The 23,263-nt window shown below is 50.7% G+C and overlaps 1 protein-coding gene and 1 pseudogene across 2 annotated transcripts in view; one reads left to right on the top strand and one right to left on the bottom strand.

Moving 5' to 3' along the window:
* Positions 1-270: 270 nt before the first annotated feature.
* Positions 271-23,263, bottom strand: part of NR5A1 (nuclear receptor subfamily 5 group A member 1) — a 45,300-nt gene continuing 22,307 nt past the window's right edge. Inside the window, exons 4-6 of the mRNA XM_083721815.1 lie at positions 12,994-13,113; positions 12,036-12,183; positions 271-4,279 (exon numbers count right to left, since the gene is read on the bottom strand). Coding sequence (XP_083577941.1) covers positions 4,032-4,279; positions 12,036-12,183; positions 12,994-13,113 — 516 coding nt within the window. The 3' untranslated portion in view covers positions 271-4,031. The remainder of the gene's footprint in view (positions 4,280-12,035; positions 12,184-12,993; positions 13,114-23,263) is intronic.
* On the top strand, positions 5,066-6,947 carry LOC310836529 (U6 snRNA-associated Sm-like protein LSm3 pseudogene; annotated as a pseudogene). The gene has a single exon. The product of its transcript is annotated as a U6 snRNA-associated Sm-like protein LSm3 pseudogene (transcript).

Genomic DNA, 23,263 nt, shown 5'->3' with positions numbered 1-23,263 from the left:
TGTCCTTCAGAGAGGGAGAGAAATGTGAAGAGACAGGGATCTGGCCCTACTGGTGGAAACTTCTTGCACCCAAGGTGTAGACCACCCATGTCATGCTCTCATGGCAGGACTCAGTCCTGAACCTGTAATTTGGTGATAAATGGAGCAGAGTCTCTGAGCAGGTACAGAGTGCCTTTCTCCACCCTTTCTCCACCACACTGAATGGTACCCAACCAAAGATGTGGACTTTTTTTGAGGAGGGGAGGAAAAGAAAACACGCACACACAGAGCTATAAGTGAATTGAAAAATTTATTGGAATGTCTTATTTGGTAAGATAGTTCACCACTAACCAATGCTCAGAAGGACCTTCTGAGTAAAATGTTGAGAAGGGAGACACTTAAGAGCACTTTTTATTTCATAAGGAAAAAAAACATAATACAGGCAGAGCTTGGCACTTCCAAACTGTCTTCTCCAACTCTTTCAAACCAGAAGAGACACACAAAAGTAGTCCAAACATTATATGTGGAGCAGAAAATGCAGCGGTGTAATCAAAACCCACGGGGGGGAAATGAAGCGATCACAGCAGCATTGTCAAAGCGTCTGAAGGCTTCTTCATCAAAGGCTCTGCAAAGGTCTGGTGGGAAGGCACACAACAGCCTCACAGCTGCTCCTCCACAGAGCTGTGGCTTGGCTCTGATGGGGCGCCACCAAACCCAGATCAGAGAGGAGCTCCACTCGGTCACAGGGCAAGGGTGGGTGGGCCTGAGTGCTTTCACTGAGAAAAGGGGAGCAAGGAGAAAACAAACACGGAAGCCCTGCCTTCATCTGGTGCAACCTCTGCTATAAAACAACTGAGTCATTCCTGACATTTTATTACTGTTTTCAAAGCAAGAGGAAGAACAAGCAAGTGAAGGGTCCTCTGCATGGAGAAGACGGGGAAAGGCTATCGGGCGACAGAGAGAAGGCGGAACTGCTCAACACCTACTTTGCCTCTGTCTTCACCCACAAGGAAAGCGATGCCCAACCTGGTGATAACTGAATCAATGATGGAGGGAGGGAGCTGCAGTCCAAGACAGGAAAAGAGATGGTAAGGGAACACCTGGCTACTTCAAATGAATTCAGATCTCCAGGGCCTGATGAGCTGCACCCAAGGGTACCAAAGGAGCTTGCAGATGTGATCTCAGAGCCTCTGTCTATGATCTTTGAGAATTCTTGGAGAACAGGTGAGGTCCCTACAGACTGGAGGTGTCCCCATCTTCAAAGAGAGGGAAAGCAGACCCATGTAACCACTGACCAGTGAGCTTGACATTGATACCAGGAAAGGTCCTAGAACAGATAATTCAGCGGTCAAACTGTGAGCACTTAGAAAAGGATGCTGTGATTTCTAAGACCCAGCATGAGTTTCTCAAAAATACGTCATGCCAGACGAATCTAATTTCTGATCTTGATTGAGTTACAGCATTGGTGGATCCAGGGAATGCTGTGGACATAATATATCTTCATTTCAGGAAGGCTTTTGACAAAGTCTCCCATGATAGTCTTGCAGATAAGCTTGTAAACGTGGGCTGTAGATCTGTAGCTGGTTGACCGACTAAACCGACTAGCTCACTAATGGTTCCTTACCATGCTGGAACAAAGTGACAAGAGGTGTTCCACAGGGTTCTATCCTGTTGTTGTTCAACGTCTTTATAAATGACTTGGATTAAGGAATCTGCAGGTGGGGAGGGATAGCTAATGCTGCAGACTCAGGATTCAAGATGACTTTAACATATCAAAGAACTAACAAAACTAACAAAATGAATTTCAATAGGGACAAATATATGCTTCTACACTTAGATAGGAAGAAACAGCTATACAAATATAAGAGGGGGGCTAAGTAATACATGGGGAAAGGATATATGGGTCTCAGAAGACCACAAGTTTATCATGAGTCAACGGTGTGATGCAGAAGCAAAAAAACCGAAGATATTCTAGGCCGAGTTATCAGAAGTCTAGTGTCCAGATCAAGGGAAGTCATAGTCCCTCTCTATTCTGCCTTGGTCAGACCACACTGGGAATACTGCGTCCTGTTCTGGGCTCCACAGTTTAGGAAGGATGTTGACAAGTTAGAAGATGTGCAGAGGATGGTGACCAAGATGACCCAGGGTCTGAAAACCAAGCCTTATGAGGCGAGGTTGTTGGAACTGGGTATATTTAGCCTGGAAAAGAGGAGACTGAGAGGAGATGGTTGACCATCTTCAAATAACTCCAGGGCTGTCACATGGAGGACAGAGCAGGTTTGTTTCCCTCAGCTCCAAAGGTTAGGACCCAAACCAATGGATTCAAGTCAGAAGAAAGGAGATTCCAGCTCAATATCAAGAAGAATTTTCTGGCAGTGGAGGAGACTTCTATGAGAGATGCTAGACTCTTTTTTCCTTGGAGGTATTTAAGCAGAGGTTGGGTGGCCCCCTGTCATGTATGATCTGGTTGAGATTCCCTGCCTTGCAGGGGGCTGGACTAGATGACCCTTCCAACTTTACAGTTCGGGGGTTCAAGTCATGTTCCAGGAGGGCTCGTACCAAACCACAGCAGGCCCTCTGGAAGACCAACAAGACTAAACTCCAGATGACCCCAATCAGTAGTTTCAGGTAGATGGAAACCAGAGCTCCCCAACCAAAGCAGAGAGGGTGAAAGCACATTGCCTGCCAGGTAAGCCCAAGCAGACATGGCACAAAAAGAGGTTTTGAGATCCTTGTCTGGATTTAAATATTGAAATTTGAATCAGCCGACCTTCAACCCCGTATGGTTGAAATCACACCAGATTAGATGCACATAAGATGCAACTGTCCTGCAGTCCCAATAGTTGGGCATAGGATTGGCAAAGGCTGAGGAGCCTCCCTTACAAAAACACTCAAAAAGATATTGCAATACAGTGGTACCTCGGGTTACAGGTGCTTCGGGTTACAGACTCCGCTAACCCAGAAATAGTACCTTGGGTTAAAAACTTTGCTTCAGGATGAGAACAGAAACCGTGCTCTGGCAGTGCAATGGCAGCAGGAAGCCCCACTAGCTAACGTGGTACCTCAAGTTAAGAGCCGTTTCAGGTTAAGAACGGACCTCCGGAACAAATTAAGTACGTAACCAGAAGTACCACTGTACAGGAATGCAGCCTCTTGTCCCAAGCCCCACAAGAACACTGGTGTCTGTGGGTCACACCCTGATGTGATGCTCCTCAGCTCCAAAGGTACAACGGCAAAAAATACATTCAGGAAACAAACATCGGTTATCGTATCCTCCCAACGCAGAGGCTCAGGGAATGTGATGTGCACGGGAGGGGGAAGAATATATATAGATATATATAGATATATGAATGCAATAAACAGATAACAAAATCAAAATAAAAGGAGCACCTGACTTGCTCAACTCATAGCTGCAAGGCCTCGGAGAAAGGTCTCCCAAAATGAAGCCCCAAGGGGAAGAGGGGCTTCAGTGTATCAGAGGCACAACAAACTCGCTCTCGTGGTGGCCCATGGACCACAGAAATCATCCTTGTGGCCAACAAGGCCACTACCTGCAGAGGGACAGGTGAGGTGAGGTGCGGGGGCCTTCCAATGGGTAGGTGTGCTGGGCCTTTTTCTCTCCATCTTTTCCCAGCCACCTAGCTAGAGGACCATGGCTGGAGAACATGTAGGAAGCTCGGGCAGATGCCTCCTCTCTCACACACCCTGGGAGAAGACTCCTCTTCCGCCCAGTTAGGAAAGCAAACTCCCACCCAAAGTGTCCCCTAAACAGCCTCCAAGGGCAGTCCCCACACAGCGTAGCCCCATGGCTTTTAGAGAGCGAGAGCCTGGGACTCGGGAGGAATCACACCAAAATGCAGGCAAGGGTTGGGCTTTGTAGGAAAGTCGGAACTGGGAGAGGTCGCCTATGGAGAGGGGATGACGAGACACTCACCCTTCCCCCCTGTCACCCGACAACCCCCCCAAATCCTCCCTGCCACCACCCTTGCCCCTCTGCTGCCATGAGTCTCTTCCCCAGGCGAAGGGGGGACGGAGAGCCTTTCTGGGCGCTCTCAACTCCGCTTGGCGTGAAGCATCTCAATCAGGAGGTTGTTGCAGGGCACGTCCCCGCTCAGGTGCTTGTGGTACAGGTACTCCTCCGCTTGCATGCTCAGGGCCCGGATGTCAGACAGGTGCATCAGAAGCTGGCGAAACTTGTCCGTGGCGTGCGGGTAGTTGCAGACGGTGTACTGCATCAGGGCTGCGTGAGCCTTCTCCTGGGCTTCCTTCACCACACTCGAATTCTCCAAGTATTTCACATCTGCAGCGGGGGGGGGGGGAAATAAGGGGGGACATGCATTGAATGGGGTACCCTTTCTTGAACAGAGGGACTTCCTCCTGGGCGCACAGGCCGCAAACATGGAAGGTGTCCCTTCCAAAGCTCGCAGAAGCCATCGGCTGATATCTGCAAAACGGCTGAGGTTGATGGAGAGACTCACAGGGGAAAAGAGAAAAGGGGACTTGATGTGACCTGACGGAAGCATATGCAATTGCATGTGGTGTGGAGAAAGCAGAGTTTTCCCACCTCCCTCTCGCCTGACGACACCAGAACTCGTGGGTGTCCAATGTTGGGCTAAATGTTGGGAGATTCAGGGCAGAGAAAAGTAGTTCTTCGTGTAGTGCAACATTAAACTATGGAACTCCCTCCCACAGGAGGCGGTAAAGGTAAAGGGACCCCTGACCATCAGGTCCAGTCATGGCCGACTCTGGGGTTGCAGCGCTCATCTCGCTTTACTGGCCGAGGGAGCCGGCGTACAGCTTCCAGGTCATGTGGCCAGCAGGACTAAGCCGCTTCTGGCAAACCAGAGCAGCGCACGGAAACACCGGTTACCTTCCTGCTGGAGCGGTGCCTATTTATCTCCTTGCACTTTGACGTGCTTTCGAACTGCTAGGTGGGCAGGAGCAGGGACCGAGCAACGGGAGCTCACCCTGTCGCGGGGATTTGAACCGTCAACCTTCTGATTGGCAAGCCCTAGGCTCTGTGGTTTAACCCACAGCGCCACCCGCGTCCCAACAGGAGGCAATGATGGCCACCAATATGGAGAGCCTTGATGGAGGTTTGGACAAATCCATGGAGGAGGAGGAGAGGAGCCACAGTTACTGGGCTGTGCCTCCGTGGTCAAGAGGCAGCGAGGCTTCTGAATACCAGATGCAGGAAAACACAGGAGAGGAGACCTGCTCTTGTGCAAGAATCCTGCTTGCTGGTTTCTCACAAGCATCAAGTCAGCCACTGTGAGAACAGGACTAGATAGCTCATTGGCCTGATCCAGCTAATGGCTCTTCCCACCTTCATAAGCTTCATCTGCCTGGATGAACAAGGACTGACCTTGCCAGCCTTATGCTTCGCGGATGAGCATCAGGCTGGTAAAGGCTATGCGAGAAAAACAAACTGTATCGGACAATCAGTTCTTCTTCTTGCATTATGATGTTCCCTAAACAAACCTTCACTTCAAAGCCACTCTGTTGTGTTCCTCTCTAAACACCGGCTGGAGGGATTGGGGCTTAATCTGTTTGGCCTTCCCAGGTGACAGCAGGGCTCAGCTAACATGGAAACTGTGATCCAAGGTGAAGCAGCTCAGCCAAAAAGCAAGGGGTAGGAGGATGAGAGAGACAGGTGTGAAGGTGTAGCGATAAGCATATCCCTCTTAAGCTGCGCACCTGCCTGAAAATGTGCCTGCTCATGTACACTGCTCTTGAAAACTCGGCAAAAGCTGCCAGTGCAAGCGTCCTTCCTTGGGCCTGACTTCATCGGCTGAGCGTGGCCACAGGGGCCAAGCAACAGCAGTGGGAGGGGGCTATAGCTCAGTGGTGGGCAGCCACCTGTTCTTGCCATGCTTACAAGGGGGAGATGAGGCAGAGCCTTTTCAAGGCTAACTGGGAAGACACAGCGGGCGCTCTGGGGGTGCCACCAAAACCTCTCCTCCCTCCCTCTCACTCCCAACACTCAGCCTAGAACCGCAGAATTCTGGCCTCACCTCCCAAAGGGCATTGGAGGGGCTTTGGAAAAATGGCGGACGAGGTGGAGCAGCGACAAACCACAAATACCGTAGAAGAGCCCTTGGATCTCATCCGGCTCGGTCTTGATGAACGAATTGATGTGAAAATGAGAAATGACCGAAAACTTCGAGGCAGATTACATGCTTGTGACCAGCACTTAAATAAGATTTTGGGTGATGTTGAGGAGACCGTGACAACAATAGAAATGGATGAAGAAACCTATGAAGAGATTTATAAATCTACCAAAAGGAATGTTTTGAAGCTATTTGTCTGAGGAGGTGGAGCTGTACTTGTAGCTCCTCCCCTGAGGGTTTGGTTGAAACCATGAAAAAAATGGTCACCGTTTCAAAAATGTTGGACCTCTGGACACTGTCTTCTGATACCCTTAAACATTAAGATTCCACCCTTAATTCTCAAAGACCATCCAAACCTGATTGTTGTGAAGGCGTAAGATCATTTGGCATATAAGTTGATACAAGGGTTTTTTCCCCGAAATAACTTAAGTGCAGGTGTCTTTATGCATCAAATCAGTGGATATAACCATTTTAGTTGTGCTTGTGGCTGCTGATCTTTTAAAAGAAATAAATCTGTTTGGGTTTGGGGTTTTTTGTATGTATGTGTTTATAAGCACTTTTCCCATTTCGGCGGTGGGGCGGGAAAGGCATTAAAGCATTAGAAAAGGTTCGGAAAAGGGCCATCAGAATGACCAAGGGGAGGGTGGAGCAACAGATGGAGGCTGCAGCACTGGGGACTTTTTGATGTGGAGAAAAGGTGAGTAAGAAGGAGAGTGCCAGAAGTGTATAAAATGATGGAAGGCACAGAGGAAAGAGTTTTTCTCCCTCTCTCAAAACAAGAGAACTCCAATGAAACTGGAGTTTGCTGGCACTGAAGGACAGCAGAGCTCCAGAGCCTCAGGCAAAGCACATTCCAAGCTCTGAATCTGGGTGAAGCAGGTGCTATCCTGCAAAACTACGGCATTTCCCTTAAAAACAGCAGTGAGATTTCGGTCCTCTTGGTTCTGAAGAACACAGTTCCCAGGGGATACAACTGAGCCTAACCACCTGTAACTGACAACAACAACAACAACAACAACAACAACAACAACAACAACAACAACAACAACAACATATTGCTTCCTGCTGCATCCCACCTGGGTAGAATTTTAGGCTGTAGGCTCCTTGGGGCAGCGACCTGCCCTTGTGTCCTCTGTAAAGCAGTTCTGGGTGGCCTGGTGTCCTCCAAACATTGCTGGACACACAGCTGCCATAGTCCCTGACCAGGCTGGCAGTTAGAGGCCTACATGGCTCCCATTCCTATAAAAGCACACAGGACTTGCTTCTCTCAGCCGTGCAAAGTTCTGGATCCAGCCCAACTAAAGGCCAACAAGGCCTTCCAAAAAGGTGGAGTGCCAGTATCACAATGGCATTAGACAAATCTGTGGTGCGACACTTCTGGTGTCCTGACTTCAAAAAGGGATGCGCAATTGGAAAAAGTTCAGAAAAGGGCAACCCAAAGGATGAGGTGGATTTAGGGGAGCGCAACCAATTTGTCTGCACGGGACACTGAGCTGAGAGGGCACCATGGGGGGTGCTGCAACAATATGAAACGGAAGGCAATAGGTTGGGGGGCTGGATTTTGGCGCACTGAAATTTGGAAGCCCAAAGTTCACTGGGGATGCAGGGACTCCCCTGTGAAGAAAGGCTGCAGCATTTGGGACTTTTTTGTGTAGAGGAAAAGTGAGAAAGAGGCAGCAGCATAGATGCTCATAGAATTACACGTGGCACAGAGAAAGCAGACTTTTCTTCCTCTCTCCTCATACTAAATCTCGGGGGTAGCCAATGAAGCTGAAAGTTGGAAGATTCAGGAAAAATCAAAGGGAATGCTTCTTCACGCAGAGCAGAGTAAAACTATGGAACTCCCTCCTGCAGGAGGCAGGGCTGGCCACCGATGTGGGACAGCTTTCCAAGAGGATTGGACAAGTCCACGGAAGGAGGGACTAACCATGGCTGCCACCCACGATGGCTGTCCTCTGCAAATGCTTTTCAATACTGGTATCAGCCTTTCTCAGTCTGTGGGTCCCCAGATGTTGTTGAACTACAATTCCCATCACCCCTAGCTAGCAAGGCCAGAGCTCAGGGATGATGGGAGTTGCAGTCCAACAACATCTGGGGACCCACAGGTGGAAACAGCAGGAGGGGAGAGCACACTCTCTGGCACTTGGCCGCTGCTTGTGGGTTTCCCATAATGGGCATCTCACTGGCCACTGGGAGAACAGACTGCAGGGCTGGGAGGGCCACGGGCCCCATCCTGCCTCAGGGTTCTTTCCACGTTCCCCTGACCTGGGCCTTGCGCTTCGCACCTGAGGTGCTGACTGCCCCCTTTCATTTCTGAGTCACTGCTGGGATAATCAGGCACGCAATTATGGAATCTCTTCATCTGCATAACATTATCGTGGTTTTCGTTTCCAGGAGAAAGAGGGGGAGGGGGACACGCAGCCCTCACACTTGCACACCCTAGAAGTTACGCTGCTGAAGCCTTCTCTTCCCTACCACCCCACCCCCCCACCCCCACCCCACACTTTGAGGTGGAGCAACAATAGAGGGTTCGTCTTGATCAACTCACCTGGTTTGCAGAAGAAACCCTATTCACGGTTTAATTGAATATTTGAATAATCTTTTCATTCCTGCAAGGCATAAAGAATGTTGTCCAAATAACATCGACGCGCTCCATTGAGAGAGCGGCTGCAAAGACTCCGTCCTGCGACAAAAGCCGCCCCACACACAGGCGGAGCTGCCGGGACAATTTCTATGCCCTCAAGAGTTCTTTGCATTCAGCGCCGCTTTTGTCTGCTGGAGGCTTCTGATAAATTGCAATCGCTTAAGGGAATGCAGGCGCATAAAAGCCGCTCTTGCTCCGCATCCCCTCAAGTGGCTGGCTGGAGAATGGAAGTCAGGCGGGCGCGTGTGGAGGGGGGGGGGGTCAATCCATTAAGCTTCTATTAAGCCCTTCTGGAGAACAAAGCTAACCTGTGCCGTCCCTCATAAATATTGCTGTTCAGAGAAGCCCTAATTTTAATTAAACCTCTTTTACCTGCTCAGGAGAAAAATCTATTTAGACTCAAATGGCGCCCTTTCCTCCCTGCTCTCGCACGCCTGTGTTTGTGCATGCACACACACACACACACAAACACACACATACACACACACAGATGCCAAGTGCAGATTGTGAGCTGGAGGGAGAGATAGAGAGAGAAAGAGAGAAGACATTCTTTTCTTCAGGGCAAATGCAGCCGGCATATATAAGCGAGGAGGTGGCAGCTCCCGTACAGCGGAGGGCACACGGATTGCAGCATAATCGGCACCACGCTCTGAGAGGGAAGTTGGGCACGGGGCATGGGCAGAGGGCAACCTTTTGTTCCTGGTTTTCTTCGGGGAAGGAGAAAAGCTTCCACACTGGCAGCTGGAAGTTTTAACGCAATGCGCAAAAAGGGAAGGGAAGGCATGGAGGTGGGGGGGGGGTCCTTTGCCGCAAAGCCAAAGAGAAACACCAGTTGCTGAAAACCCACAGGAGGCCACAGTTTTGCTGGCACTCAGGTCCTGCCTATGGGCTGCCCATCCCATTGGGGCACCTGTGAGACCAGGGTTCTGGACTCGATGGGCCCCCTTGGGCCTGACCCAAGTGCAGAGCTTGTCTTATATGCTCTGAAGAAGATCATTTGACCCAGAATTCTTCTGGAAGGAGGAAAGGAAGCCCTTCCTCACAAAGTCCATGATTAAACCATGGATCTCTCTCCCCCAGGACGGCCACCAACTTAGATGGCTTTAGAAGAGGTCTGGAAAAAGTCCTGGAGGAGGAGGAAGAGGAGGAGGAGGAGGAGAGGGCTATCAAAGGCCACTAGTCACAATGGTTATGCTCCACTTCCACCGTCAGAAGCAGAGGTGTCTCTGCCTTCCGGTTGTGTGGAGAGAACCCTGTTTGCTGCCTTTGCTCAGTTCCAGAGCTTGAAACCTCTTTGGGAGTGGGGACGGCTGCAGTTCCTGTCGCTTTGCACCATGAGGCTAAGGGACAAGGCAGGGAATTGGTGGTATTTAGAATCTTTTGAGCGTGTTAAATCTGAAGCAGCCAAACCTGCAACGTTCTCTTGCCTGTTTATGGAGCTTTGAGTTCAAGATCAAGGAGCTAGAAGAGCTGCGCGTGTCTAAACCAGTTCTTAATTTCCATTATTGCTCAAGTTGCAACCTTTAGCTGGTGGCTCTGACTTCCACACCCTGGTCTCTTGACCACTGCAGGAAGTGTCCCTAGAGGGATGCCGTACAGAATGTAGCATGAAACAGTTTCACAGCTGGGCCACTCTGCGGCTGGGTCATAACTGGCTGAGGGGAGGCAGGTCCATAGCTAGGGGGTGGTGAGGTGGGCCCCCGCCAGGCGTGCAAGCAATGGGGGGGGGCAAAATCAGCTTAAAATATGTCCATAAATATAAATATTGATTATTGCCTCATAAGAATAGAGGGTGAATTGAATGGGGGGGTGGAGGAGAGGTGGAAAGAAGAGCTAATTTGTCCGTGGCTCGGGGGTGCAATCTGGATGGTTCTGCCAGGGGCGCAAGATCACCTGGCTACAGCTCTGGCAGGAGGGAAGAGTGTTGATGTGCTCAAGCCCTGGTCGTGGTTTTTCCACCAGGGCACCTGGCTGGACAATGTGGAAACAGGAGGTTGCCACTGGTCTCATCCAGCCTCGATTTATGCAAAATAAAGAGACTTGATTTGCATTCAGGTTGCATAATTGAGGTACAGAATCCCGGGCGGGTTTTAGGCATGAAACTGGCAAACACAGCATTTGCCGGAAGGAGGAAACTTTTCTTAACCTTTTTTTCTCAAAAGGACTACAGCTTTGGCAGACGTCCAGGAAGGATACTGCTGCTGGTGTCATTTCCCTCAGAGAACTGCAGCGCTGAGCACTTCCACAGAACAGGCAGAAGCTCTGCATTTGAGTCGCTGGGTTCAGCTGCCAAATGGCATTCTATGGGTAGAGGCTGGGATAAAACAGCAAGCCTGAGACCCCAAAAAGCAGCAGCAGCTGCCGGTCAGTGTAGGCAATGCTGGGCCGGACAGACCAACAGGCTGAGTCTTCAGCACTAACTTCCCAGTGCAGAAACGGTCACTGCTTGACCCCTGCTGGCCCAGGGCTGGTGCGCAACCTTGCAGGCCTAGCAGAGGCAGCCAACACCACCCTCAACCACTCCTGGTGCAACCATTTGTAGGAGAGGTTGTGGAGGGGGCGGAAGTGTCGCTCACACCCACACAGATGGCCCTGCTCCACTGCCATGCGCAGCGGGGGGGGGGGGAGGAGGCAAGGCTGCCTGAACTGGTGCAAATCAACTTCTGAGCAGAAAGAAGGGGTCTTTGGGGGCAGGGATCGGAGGCAGGTACCAGTCAAGACAAAACTGACTCCTTTGCAGACCGCACTCCCACATTTCCCTGTCAAGGTCGGAAGTTGTGCACAGTTCCTCTGGGCGATAGGCAGGGCTGTAATCTCTAATGACTGACCACATTCGAGGCTGTCCCTGAATTCTTCGGGACACAAACACAGATGAACAGTAACTGCTTCATGTCCTCAGCTCTCAACAACACACTCAAGGAGACCGCCAACATCCATGTTTTTGGAATGGCCTGTCCAACAATGTTTCAGTTTACCAGCTGCTGGAGGCCGCAAGAGGTGGGGGGTGGGGCCCTCATTGCTTAAGTCCTGCTTGCCTGGGCACTGTGAGAGGAAGAGGCTGGACTCGATGGGCCTGGTGCAGCAGCCATTCTCTTAAAACGTCCTTCTGGCAGTAGGGAGAAGGCAAAGAGAAAGGGAGCTTCCAGCCCCATTCGCCAGACAGACGAACCCACAAGCAAAGCAAGTCTCCTCCAAACACCTCTTGTGGTTGAGATCTCAGGGTGGGAGGGGGCTCTGCATGTCAGCCCCTGCTTGCTCTTCCCAGGTCCCTCGCTGCCCCACCCACGCCCCTCGGCACTTACCAAGGCTGAAGAGGATGAGGAACTTCAAGCAGACAAACTCCTGCCTGTCCACCTGGAGAGAATGCAGGTGAGCCACCAGCTGGTGAGCTCTCAGCATCAAGTTGTTCAGGATGGATCCCGCCTGCATGGTAACGGTCGACATGTTCACCTGGAAGAAAGGAAAGGTGGGCAGGGTTCAGGACCCCCGAAAAGTACCATCTTGTCAGGGGGACAAAGATATTCAAGAGCTGGGCCGTGGGGGACGACCTCCACCAGAAAGACTTTTGAGCAAGCAGCTGTTAAGGCAGCAGTTAATGGGCTGAGTTGTTGACTAAATTACAAGAAATATGGTTATATCTGGGTGCTGGCTGTACACAGAAGGATAAGCAATAACGACCAAAGTCTAACTAGCCAGGCGATCCAACGCAGGCTGACTCACAAGTGATGTCCCTTAGCATCCCATAGGGCTTCCTCTCAAGTAAGTGTGCAGAGAACTGCAACCCAAAGTCTAAATATGTGCAATGGAGTACTTGCAGATTCTCTTCCCCCACCCCCGGCCTCTATCTCCCTCTCCCGTGGGGCAGGGGACCTGTGTCCTCTTACACTCTGTACGTTCCTGGCAAGTCATCGTTCTTATCTACCCACAGCAATAACAGCTCTCCATATCTGCTGTTTTTTATGTAGCCAAAACTCTCCCAGCCATGCTTGGTGGTGGGATTTGGGGGCGGAAGAATGTAGAGGGAATGCCCACATTCACTCACACACACACACACACACCCAAAAACCAGATGCCCAGTGGGCAAAGAAGGCTGACCAACTTTTGGGGGGGGGGCGATGAGACAAGAGGGGGTGGGCATGGGGAAAGGAAAGGAGGTGGCCAGAATCCCGAGCAACAGCAGTGGCACTTCGCGATACGACATTTTGCTGCAGCATTTCTGAACAGGGCCATTGCGGAACCTGCAGACACTCGTGCTTTTACCTCCTGGCCTGTCACCAGCAGGATGCTGTGCTCCTTCCCATGATGCACTTGGCGGAAAATGTAGTCAAAGACCAGCAGCTCACTCCAGCAGTTCTGCAGCAGCTTCATCTGGTCACCCACCTGGGAGGAAGAGGAGGAAGAGGAGGAAGAGAAAACAGCTGAGAAGCTTCCTCCAAAGAGGATTTTGTAATAGCAATAATAATAATAATAATAATAATAATAATAATAATGGCATTTGTATATCATCCTTCATCCGAAAATCTCTTGGCAATTCACAACATAAAAATACAAAATGAGAACACAAAATACATTAAAAAAAACCTAAAGAACAAACCTATAACCTTCTTCCCACAAAGACATTTAAAAGGACATAGAATGCCTGGCTGAAGAAAAACATTTTCACCCAACCCCTAAAGATATAGAACGCAGGCGCCAGATGAGCCTCCCTGGGGAGAGCATCCCACAAATGGGGAGCCACTGCAGAAAAGGCCCCGTCTCCTGTTGCCACCTTCTGGACCTCTCATGGAGGAGCCACATGGAGAAGGGCCTCAGAGGATGATCTTGGGGTCCAGGTTAGTTCATGTGGGGAGAGGCAGCCCTTGAGGTCCTGCAGTCCTGAGCCATTTCGGCTGTAGAGGATGAAACAAGCACTTTGAACCAGGCCTAGAGACTAACTGGCAGCCAGTGCCACTGGGTCACCCTCAGTGTAACACGCTCAAATGGTCTCATCCCAGTGAGCGCAACCTGGTCACCAAATTCTGCACCAGCTTAAGTTTCCAAACCATCTTCAGAAGCTGAACTATGCATAGACAGCAGAAGTTAGGCTTTCCCCGTCCAGATAAGGACATAGCTGGCCACCAGCCAAAGCTGATGGAAGGCACTCCACACTACCAAGGCCACCTTCGCTTCAGGTGACAGCAGAAGGACCCCAGGCTACATACCTGCTCCTTCAGAAGGAGGGTGACCCCATCAAGAGCAAGAATCTGACTGGAGTTCTCTGCTCATGTTCAAGCCAATTCCTAGCTTGTTTCCTAAGCCAGGTGGGCTCCATGAAGGAGGAGAAGGAACTCCGGGGCATTTGTGTCAATGGTCTTTCAGATATTCCGGGGCTTTGACAAGAGTGACATGGCCTTCAGCATGCAGAGCAGATGTTCTGCCACTGAGCTGGGACCCTTTCCAGGTCCGGATCCTGCTAGGTGTTACAGATCACTTAAACAAGAGGCAACAGGGCTATGCGTTTGATGTAAGGACTCTTTTCTCACTTTATAGGGCCTTCTTGGTGGAGACACCTGCCTTGTGGAACGCCCTCCCTTCAGATGTGAAGGATATAAGCAGCTATCTTCTTTTTAAAAGACATCTGAAGGCAGCCCTGTTTAGGGAAGTTTTTAATATTTAATGCTGTATTGTTTTTAACACTTGATTGGGAGCCGCCCAGAGTGGCTGGGGAAACTCAGCCAGATGGGCGGGGTATAAATAATTATTTTATTATTGTTGTTGTTGTTGTTGTTGTTGTTGTTGTTGTTATTATTATTATTATTATTATTATTATTATTATTATTATTATCAGGGCCCCAGGACTTCAGCAAGACCTACAGAGGATGCCTGCCCACCCTGCACCCTGCAACACACACACACTCCCCCCGCTGAGCACACTGAAGGGTGCCTTGTGGCTACACACAGCCACTTTTTAAAAATTATGCGCACAGCACCTGACCTAACACCATTCTGGGATCGTTCAAAGGCACCTAAGAACCAGAGGTGCTTAGAAGGCTGGTCCCCACAGCCAGGTAAGCCCACCTGACAGAGAAGGCCCCCCACCCCCAAACACTTGGGCCCCACATAAAACCTAGAGGCAGCCCTGCCATAACTCCACAGGGCAAATGCAAAGTGTCCTTCAGTGGCTTCTAGGTCAAATATCACCAACCTGCTACTGTAAAAGGTTAAAGGTGTGCCAGTTTAACATATATTTAAGCCTTAATTGTCACTGACTAATTATTGCATCTCCTTGCCATTCTGCCCCCACCATACCGCTTCCCCCAACTTAGATTTCAATTCAGGCACCTGGCAGAGTGAGCTGCAGTCGCAGCAATAAATTTCTTGGCCTTTAAGGTTCCACCAAGACTTTCAGATTGTTCCCCCAAGTCACAACTTTGCCCGCCGCCTTCTAGACTTGTATGATTCTGGAAACTGAGCACGGGACATCCTGCAAGTGCCTCACCCGGCTAAGTGCTTGTGTGAACAGGACAGAGCCAGGGCTCTCCAATCCTCAGAGCTGAACAGCACTTGGGGACGCAGGTTGATAAACCCACAAAAGATTTGTGGCTTTATCCGCCGTGGCAGAAACAGTCCCTTGTTGCAACTTTTTAAATGGGCAAATTTATTAGGACACCAGCTTCTATGGGGCAGCATCTGGGGCAGGCATGCAGGGCCAGGGCCCCACTCCGCAGAGGGACCAGGAGGGGCTCCGAGAGCCAGGTAGCAGGTCGGACAAGGACTTGGGAGGGCAGGCTTCAGATCCCTGCTCCCCCTTGAAGCTCCCCTGGGGGGGGCAGCCTCTGCCTCTCAGCCTAGCCTACCTGGCAGGGCTGTTTTGTGGATGAGAGCCTTGAGCTCCTTGGAGGAACAGGGGGGACATGAATGCAAAGAGTAAGGACAGCAAAGCGCTTTTTGGAAAGTAGGGCAGACCCACTGAGGAACATTGGGCCAGTCCTCTTCTCAGCCTAGCCTACCTCACAGGGTTGCTGCAAGGATAAGAACACAGGCGAGGAAGACACACACAGACCACGTGCACCGCTTAGAGCTCCTTGGAAGGAAGACAGGAAGGAAGGAAGGAAGGAAGGAAGGAAGGAAGGAAGGAAGGAAGGAAGGAAGGAAGGAAGTGCAATGAATTGTTTCAGCCTCCCTACCTCCTCCTCGAGCTCCAGGGGCAGTTTGTGGGGGCAGCTCAGCAAGGCTGGCTTTGGAAACCCACCACCAGCCCCCAGCTGCAAAGCAACCACAGCCCACAGCGGGAGAGCACAATGGCTGCTTGGCTCATCTGCACCCTTATCTGAATCCCTTCCCGGGCCAAGCATCTTGCCCAGTTCTCAACACAGTATCTTGCTGGGCGCATCCCCCATCCCTGAGGAAGGGAGAACCACCCCGTTGTTTGCACACAAAAAGGCCAGTGTCTCTCGAGAGGCTGCTGTCGATACATTTTGCCCTCCGGGACACAGTACGTGCTCCTCCAGCGTGAAGGAATGTGGAGTGGAAGGAACCGGCTGTTAGGGAAAGCCCCCACTTCACTCCCTGGTGCCAGCGGGGTGCCCTCTCCTCCTCACTTGCATGCCCAGGAAGGACGAGGGCAGGTTGCAGAGGAGGGGTTGCTGCGCTGCTAAATTCACAGCAGCCTTGTCTGGGGGTTCGAAGGATCTCCACCTGGTGGCCTTCCACAAGTTGTATTCTCTCACACACACACCCAGGCACCAGCTGTACACCCAGGAGGATCATCATAATAATGCCGTCTTACGTGGTGTGACGTTGTGGTCTAAACCACAGAGCCTAGGGCTTGTCAATCAGAAGGTCAGTGGTTCGAATCCCCGCGACGGGGTGAGCTCCCGTTGCTCGGTCCCTGCTCCTGCCAACCTAGCAATTTGAAAGCACGCCAAAGTAGATAAATAGGTAACGCTCTGGCGGGAAGGTAAACGGCGTTTCCGTGCGCTGCTCTGGTTCGCCAGAAGCGGCTCAGTCATGCTGGCCACATGACCCGGAAGCTGTACACCGGCTCCCTTGGCCAATAAAGCGAGATGAGCACCGCAACCCCAGAGTTGGCCACGACTGGGCCTAATGGTCAGGGGTCCCTTTACCTTTAGCTTTACCCTACTGGACTGCGGAAAGGATTACTGCCTTGTACTCAGTTAGAGCGCTGGTCCACTTGGCACACCCAGCATACCCTGACTGGCAGCCGTAGTTCTCCGGGGTCTCAGGAAGGTGTGATCCCAGCCCTACCTGGAGATGAGGCCACTGGGGATTGAACAAGAGAACTTCTGCATGCAAAGCAGGTGTTCCACCCCCGGAGCTGTGGGTCTTCCTCTGTCAAGACTTGCAAGACTCCATGAGGAGGACAGGCCATCACAAACAAGCCCTCAAATGCAAAGCAAACGCTGGCATCCCCGCTGCCCAAGGTGGCTGCCAGCACAGCCAAGCCAGGGGTTCAGCTTCTCCAGGGACACCACCCGCAGAGAACAGTCTTCAGTCTAGGAGGGAGAAGTGAAACTGAAGCTGGATGGGTGAGTGTCAGGGGGCACCTCCCCCCCCACACACACAAAAAGGAACACTTCAGTAAGCAGGGCAGTTTATTATCAGTTTAGTTTACATACTTAGATAATTGTGAATTGTCCCATTGTATAGTTCTCTGGGCAAAGCAGACTAAAAAGTTTATTCCAACCCCCCAAAAGGGTTCAGCTGAAACACAGGACAGTCGAAAATACCACAGTAAAATCCAAAATCCAGCAGAGAAAGTAAAACTGACTCCCAATCAAGCTTGTCATAGTCCCAAAAGCTCTGGGCAGTGTCAGTTTAGACATTAAGCCCTTCCCTCATTTCTCCCTCTGCCCCACAAAAGAGAGCTACTTGCTGCCTTGCCCCCTTTCAAGCTCCCCTCAGGCCACCTGCTTCCCCAAAATGTTGCTACTCTCCTGCAGCAGACACCTTGACAGCATTGGCAGAAGTGAGCAGAGCATTTCATGGACTGTGAAGATGCACACACACACACACACACACACAGCCCTACACTTCCTCCCGAGAGCTCAGGCTTCTGCGCCCATTGTGCAAGGCACTTATAATAGAAAAAAGACAGATGTGGAAGAAGGGAAGCAGAGGACGCCGGGATTCCCCAGCAGAGAGTGGCAATAAAGCAGGAGCCGGGAGAAAAGAAAAGCTTTTATAGGGTTTGCACACTTACACTGAGAGAGATTGCTCAGGGAATGGGAGGTGGAGTTGCAGGAGACTTCCAGGACTCAACATTCCTGCTTCAGCCGATGCATAATCCCAGGAACTGCCCCACTCAAGCAGGTCCTGTTGCTAGCAATGTCTATGTGCTCCTTATTTGCAGGGACGTTAATTACACCTGCCCACCTAACAAACCTAGAGGGGAATAAGGCTCCCATTGTTGCCATTTTGCAGATAAGCAACTGAGAACAAGAGCAGCGGTTGAACCTGCAGCCCGCCTTCCCAGACCTCAGAGACTACCACTTTCTCTTTCAACCTTGCCGGGGGTCTCCTCTTCCCTACCTGTCCTACAAGGGTGTAAGCAAAGCACTACTGTATCTCTTCCAGCCCACAGGGTGCAAACAAAGTAATACATGTTTCAAAGTGTGTGCATGGTGCAAACAAGGAAGAAATGAACATGAACAAAGTGCAATTCCCATAGTCTCTTTTTGTCATGAGATCACCTCCTTTGCACATGCAGACTGAGAGTTTGCTTTAGGGACCTCCATGCTAATGGCCAAGGCACAGATCTTGTCCAGAAGACCTAAGCAGAGACAGCTCACACCAATCAAAACATGATGCTACTGGGGCCCGTTGCTTGATGGTGTTAGGCAATGAACCTCGGTTCACAAAGAGTCAGTTCTAACTGCTAGGAAAGGCAGAGTTCCTCCACACCCCTGACCCACCAATTATCAAAAGCAGCCAAAAAGAGGTATAATGTGTGTGTGTGTGTGTGTGTGTGTGTGTGGGTGGGTGGGTGGGTGGGCTAGTGGGGAAAGGAGAAGGGCTTTTAATTGTCTTCGCAAACCTTCATAACAGCAGGATGCAATGTGGGCTAGGACTCCACTGCTTGAAGCTGACAATTAACTCCTTGGTAGTTATAGAAAGTGTCTTTTCTGGCATCAAAGCTTTCCAAGAGGAATTGGGGTGGGGGGTGAGAAACACCTACAAGCCCGTGTCCCTCTGACCAATGACCTTTGGTGCACAGCGCTCCAACACAAAGAGCACTGGTCCCACGTAGCTATTTAGAGGTGCAAATTGTTTCAAGGTCTGCGTAATGTGCCTGGCTTGTGTAACAAGGGTGCTGCAGAGTCCAGGGAGTACAGAGGGAATCGGTGCCTTGAACTGCAAGTGGAACAGGCCAAGGACACAAGAAGGACGTCCAGCTCTCACGGTGGACAACCAGGTGGCTCTATTGGTAAACCAGCAAGCAGGATTCAACCACAGCAGCCCTCTGCCCCCTCCTGTGCCAGTTTCCAGCAACTGGCGTTCAGAAGCTTTCCTGCCTCCAACTGTGGAACTCCACGAGATTTGAAAACCTCAAGCCAAATTCTTCCATGCAAGTCACCTGGAGGGGTCTGAACACACCAGTTTTGCCTGCGTGTCTGTGTGTGTTGGAAGACTTGCAGCCTCCGCCAGAGGCATGTTTAGGGGAGGAGGACCAGTTCAGTTGCGCTGGGCGCAGAGCACCGTTGGGGACACTGCAACTATGATTTAGAAGGGAGGGAGGGAGGCGGAGGGGTTCAGAATTTGGGCGTTGCACAGGTCACCCATTGCCTCTGCTCCCAAACCAAGGAGAGCCCTGTGGAGCTTGGGGCTGCCCGCTGCTTCCACTACCCTTGCTTCTGCGCCACTGAGAGCAGGCACAAAAAGGAGGGAAGGCAGAGGAGAGGCAGAGGCTCTCCCAAACCCCTGATCTCCAAGCCACAGAAATGTCTGCAGGTGCTGGTTGCCTCATCTAAAAAAAGGACAGTGTAGAGTTGGGGTGTGTGGCATGTTAGGGGAGGGGCAGGACCTCAGGTGGGGGGAACACATGATGCTCCTTCTGAGGTACTCCATCCCCCTTTGGTCCCCACTCTGCACTCAGCTCTCAACTCTGGCTCCCAGAAGCTGTCAGCATGAGACAGGAGCCACAAGCCCAGCAGCAATGGCCTCGACTGGCCGGCTAAACCAGGTGAGGGGAGCCGGTGGGTTTCAAACCCTCAGTGAGTTAGGAACTTCCCCTGCCTGCGGAGACAAGGTTCTCACGCATTGAGTATTGACCAAGAGTCGGTCCATCGGTCAAGAAGGCCGTTTCTGCCTGCGCTGCAGAGGAAGTGAGGGGCAGGTGGGGCTCGTCCACCTGGGAAGGTAGCCCACCTTGGAGAAGGAAAACTGTCCTTAAACCTCTGCTGCCTTGCAAGATATCTTTGGGAGGGAAAACGGCTAAGGAGCAAACCCGACACAAATGTGGAGTGTGGCTCTTTGTATGCCTCCATCAAGCAACTCTTACACTTAAAGGTCAAGGGACCCCTGACCATTAGGTCCAGTCGTGGCCGACTCTGGGGTTGCAGCGCTCATCTCGCTTTACTGGCCGAGGGAGCCGGCGTGCAGCTTCCGGGTCATGTGGCCAGCAGGACTAAGCCGCTTCTGGCGAACCAGAGCAGCAGACGGAAATGCTGTTTACCTTCCCGTCAGAGTGGTACCTATTTATCTACTTGCACTTTGACGTGCTTTCGAACTGCTAGGTGGGCAGGAGCAGGGACCGAGCAGCAGGAGCTCACCCCATCGTGGGGATTCGAACTGCTGACCTTCTGATCAGCAAGTCCGAGGCTCTGTGGTTTAACCCACAGCACCACCCGCTTCCCCTCTCTTACACTTAAGCTGGTGCCAAATGTCTTGCTGTGCTCTCCTTTGGAAGCAGGCTGAGAGTATCATCTGGGCACACTGCCTGGGTTTGCACCCTGGGGAGGTCACTGCTAAAAAGCAGCAGCTTGCCTTCTCAAGACAGATGGATGCCAGCCACGAGGTGGGAAAGGTGCAGAAAAGGGCAACTCAAAGGATAGATTGGATGGAGTGACTTGCCTATGAAGAAAGGTTGTAACTTTGGAGACTTTTTCGTTTATAGAGAAAGGGCAAGTCAGAAGCATCACAACGGAAGCTTATAAAATCACACGTGGTGTGGAGGAATGCCAATGAAGTTGAATATTGGAAGATATTGGAAGACAGAGAAAAGAAAAGTTAAACTATGGGACTCCCTGCCACAGGAGGCAGTGATGGCCACCGACTTGGATGGCTTGAAAAGAGGACTGGGGAAATTCATGAAGGAGGAAGAGAGGGCTGTCAATGGCTTCTAGCCAGGATGGCTCCAAAGTTTCCCATCTGAGGCATCTGAGAAGAGGGTGTTGGACTCAGTGGACCCCTGGCCTGATCCAGCGGCCTCTTCTTGTGCTGTTATGATCACTCAAAATGAAACGTGTCCACAAGTCTCTCTGAGAGGCTGCTACGAATGCAGCCACTGCAATGGGGGGGGGGGAGTTGCAGAGGGCACAATTATTTGGTGTAGATTGGATGCGTCCCCTCGACAATTGGGAAGGGACAAAGCTGGGCCAGGAGATGACAATCAAAACCTTTCACAAATTGAAGGTGTTAATAAGAGGTTAACACCCTTCAGGTGTCTCAGCGACTGACCTCTCCCCTCCCCCAACCACCACCAAGATCATCAGGAAAACAAGATGTTGTTTAATTGCCTGCCTAGATGTCAGTCCAGCACAACAGGCTTGCAACTTTCTCCTTCCCCTTCTCGGTCCCATGAACTGGGTGTGCAGGACATTTAACCCTACCTAAAAGAAAGCAAAAAATGGAAATGTGCAGCCTCGCACGGCCTTCCCTACAGATGTTATCAGACTACAACTCCCGTGGCTGCTGACCTCAAGCCAAGTTGGCTGGGGCTAATGAGATGAATCTGTCAGTTTCAGTTTCTTGTTTTTCTAATATTAAATCCAGCTTTCCACAAGTAAAAAAATAAGAAATCCTCATGAAAATTCATCAGCCTTTAATTGTGAATCTCACCTAATAAACACTATTTTTAAGATGCAACTTTGATGAACTTAAAACATTCCTGCAATCATTTTCCCCTAACATAATGAATTTTTATATCTAATTTTACTAATGCATGCCTTTTTAGGCACACTTCCTCCTAATGTATGCACACTGGATGGGGCCCTGCAATACTTAATTCAGAGAAGTATGAATTTTGAAAGATAATTGTGTTTCAGCTCACTTGGAATCACAGATTTGTAGGGCTGGAAGGGACCCCAAGGGGAATCCAGTCCAGCCCCTTGCAATGCAGGAATCTCAGCTAAAGAATCCATGACTGATGGCCACCCAACTTCTGCTTAAAAACCTCCCAAGGAGAGTGAACCACCTTCTGAGGAAATCTGTCCCACTGTTGTATAGCTCTTACTGTCAGAAAGTTCTTCCCTAATGTTTAGGCTGAATCTCCTTTCTTGTAACTTGAATCTGATAGTTTGGTTCCTACCGTCTGGAGCAGCTTCCTCTATCTTCCAACGCCCCGTCCAGTATCTGAATATGGCCTCCTCAGTCTCCTCTTCTCCAGTCTAAACACCACCATATCCCGCAGACATTCATTTTAAGTCTGGGTCGCAAGAGCCTTTATCTTTGGTCGCTTTCCTCTGACCCCATTCCAGCTTCTCAAAATCCTTCTTCAAGATATTGTATTGGTTCAAGTTGTGTGGACTGGGTACTTTTCCATCAAAATGCAGACAAAATATCACCTCTCCCTGATAGTTAATAGGAGTGGAGATTCGCCCTATTCCAAGGGAAATGGGTGCTTTCATCTGGGTTTAGCTCAACTAGATTCAAAAACCATCCACATAAGTTAAGCACAAACTCCACAGTGGAAAGGATGTCCCCGTCTGCCCCAGCCAAAAATCTATAGGCAAACCAACAAAATGAGCCCATCCAGATGGAGCCGTAAATGTATCATAACTTTCAGTTTTAGTATCAGTTAATATTGCTGTTGTTGTTCCTGTATAAGGTAAAGGTAAAAGTAAAGGTACCCCTGCCCGTACGGGCCAGTCGTGACCGACTCTGGAGTTGCGCGCTCATCTCACTTAAGAGGCCGGGAGCCAGCGCTGTCCGCAGACACTTCCGGGTCACGTGGCCAGCGTGACGAAGCTGCTCTGGCGAGCCAGCACCAGCGCAGCACACGGAAACACCGTTTACCTTCCCGCTATAAAGCGGTACCTATTTATCTACTTGCACTTAGAGGTGCTTTTGAACTGCTAGGTGGGCAGGAGCTGGGACCGAACGATGGGAGCTCACCCCGCCGTGGGGATTCGAACCGCTGACCATACGATCGGCAAGTCCTAGGCGCTGAGGTTTTACCCACAGCGCCACCCGCGTCCCAGGTGTTCCTGTATACACATTGCTATAAGAAGTGGGGGTGCATTATTATTACTGTTTTTTAATTGTTCTGGTGTATTTTGCCAGGGAAGCTATGGTTTTCCCAGTAGTGATG

This window comes from Podarcis gaigeae (assembly GCF_964106915.1).
Source record: "Podarcis gaigeae genome assembly, chromosome: Z".
Lineage (NCBI taxonomy): Eukaryota > Metazoa > Chordata > Lepidosauria > Squamata > Lacertidae > Podarcis > Podarcis gaigeae.
This window is presented reverse-complemented; position numbering and strand designations above follow the sequence as displayed.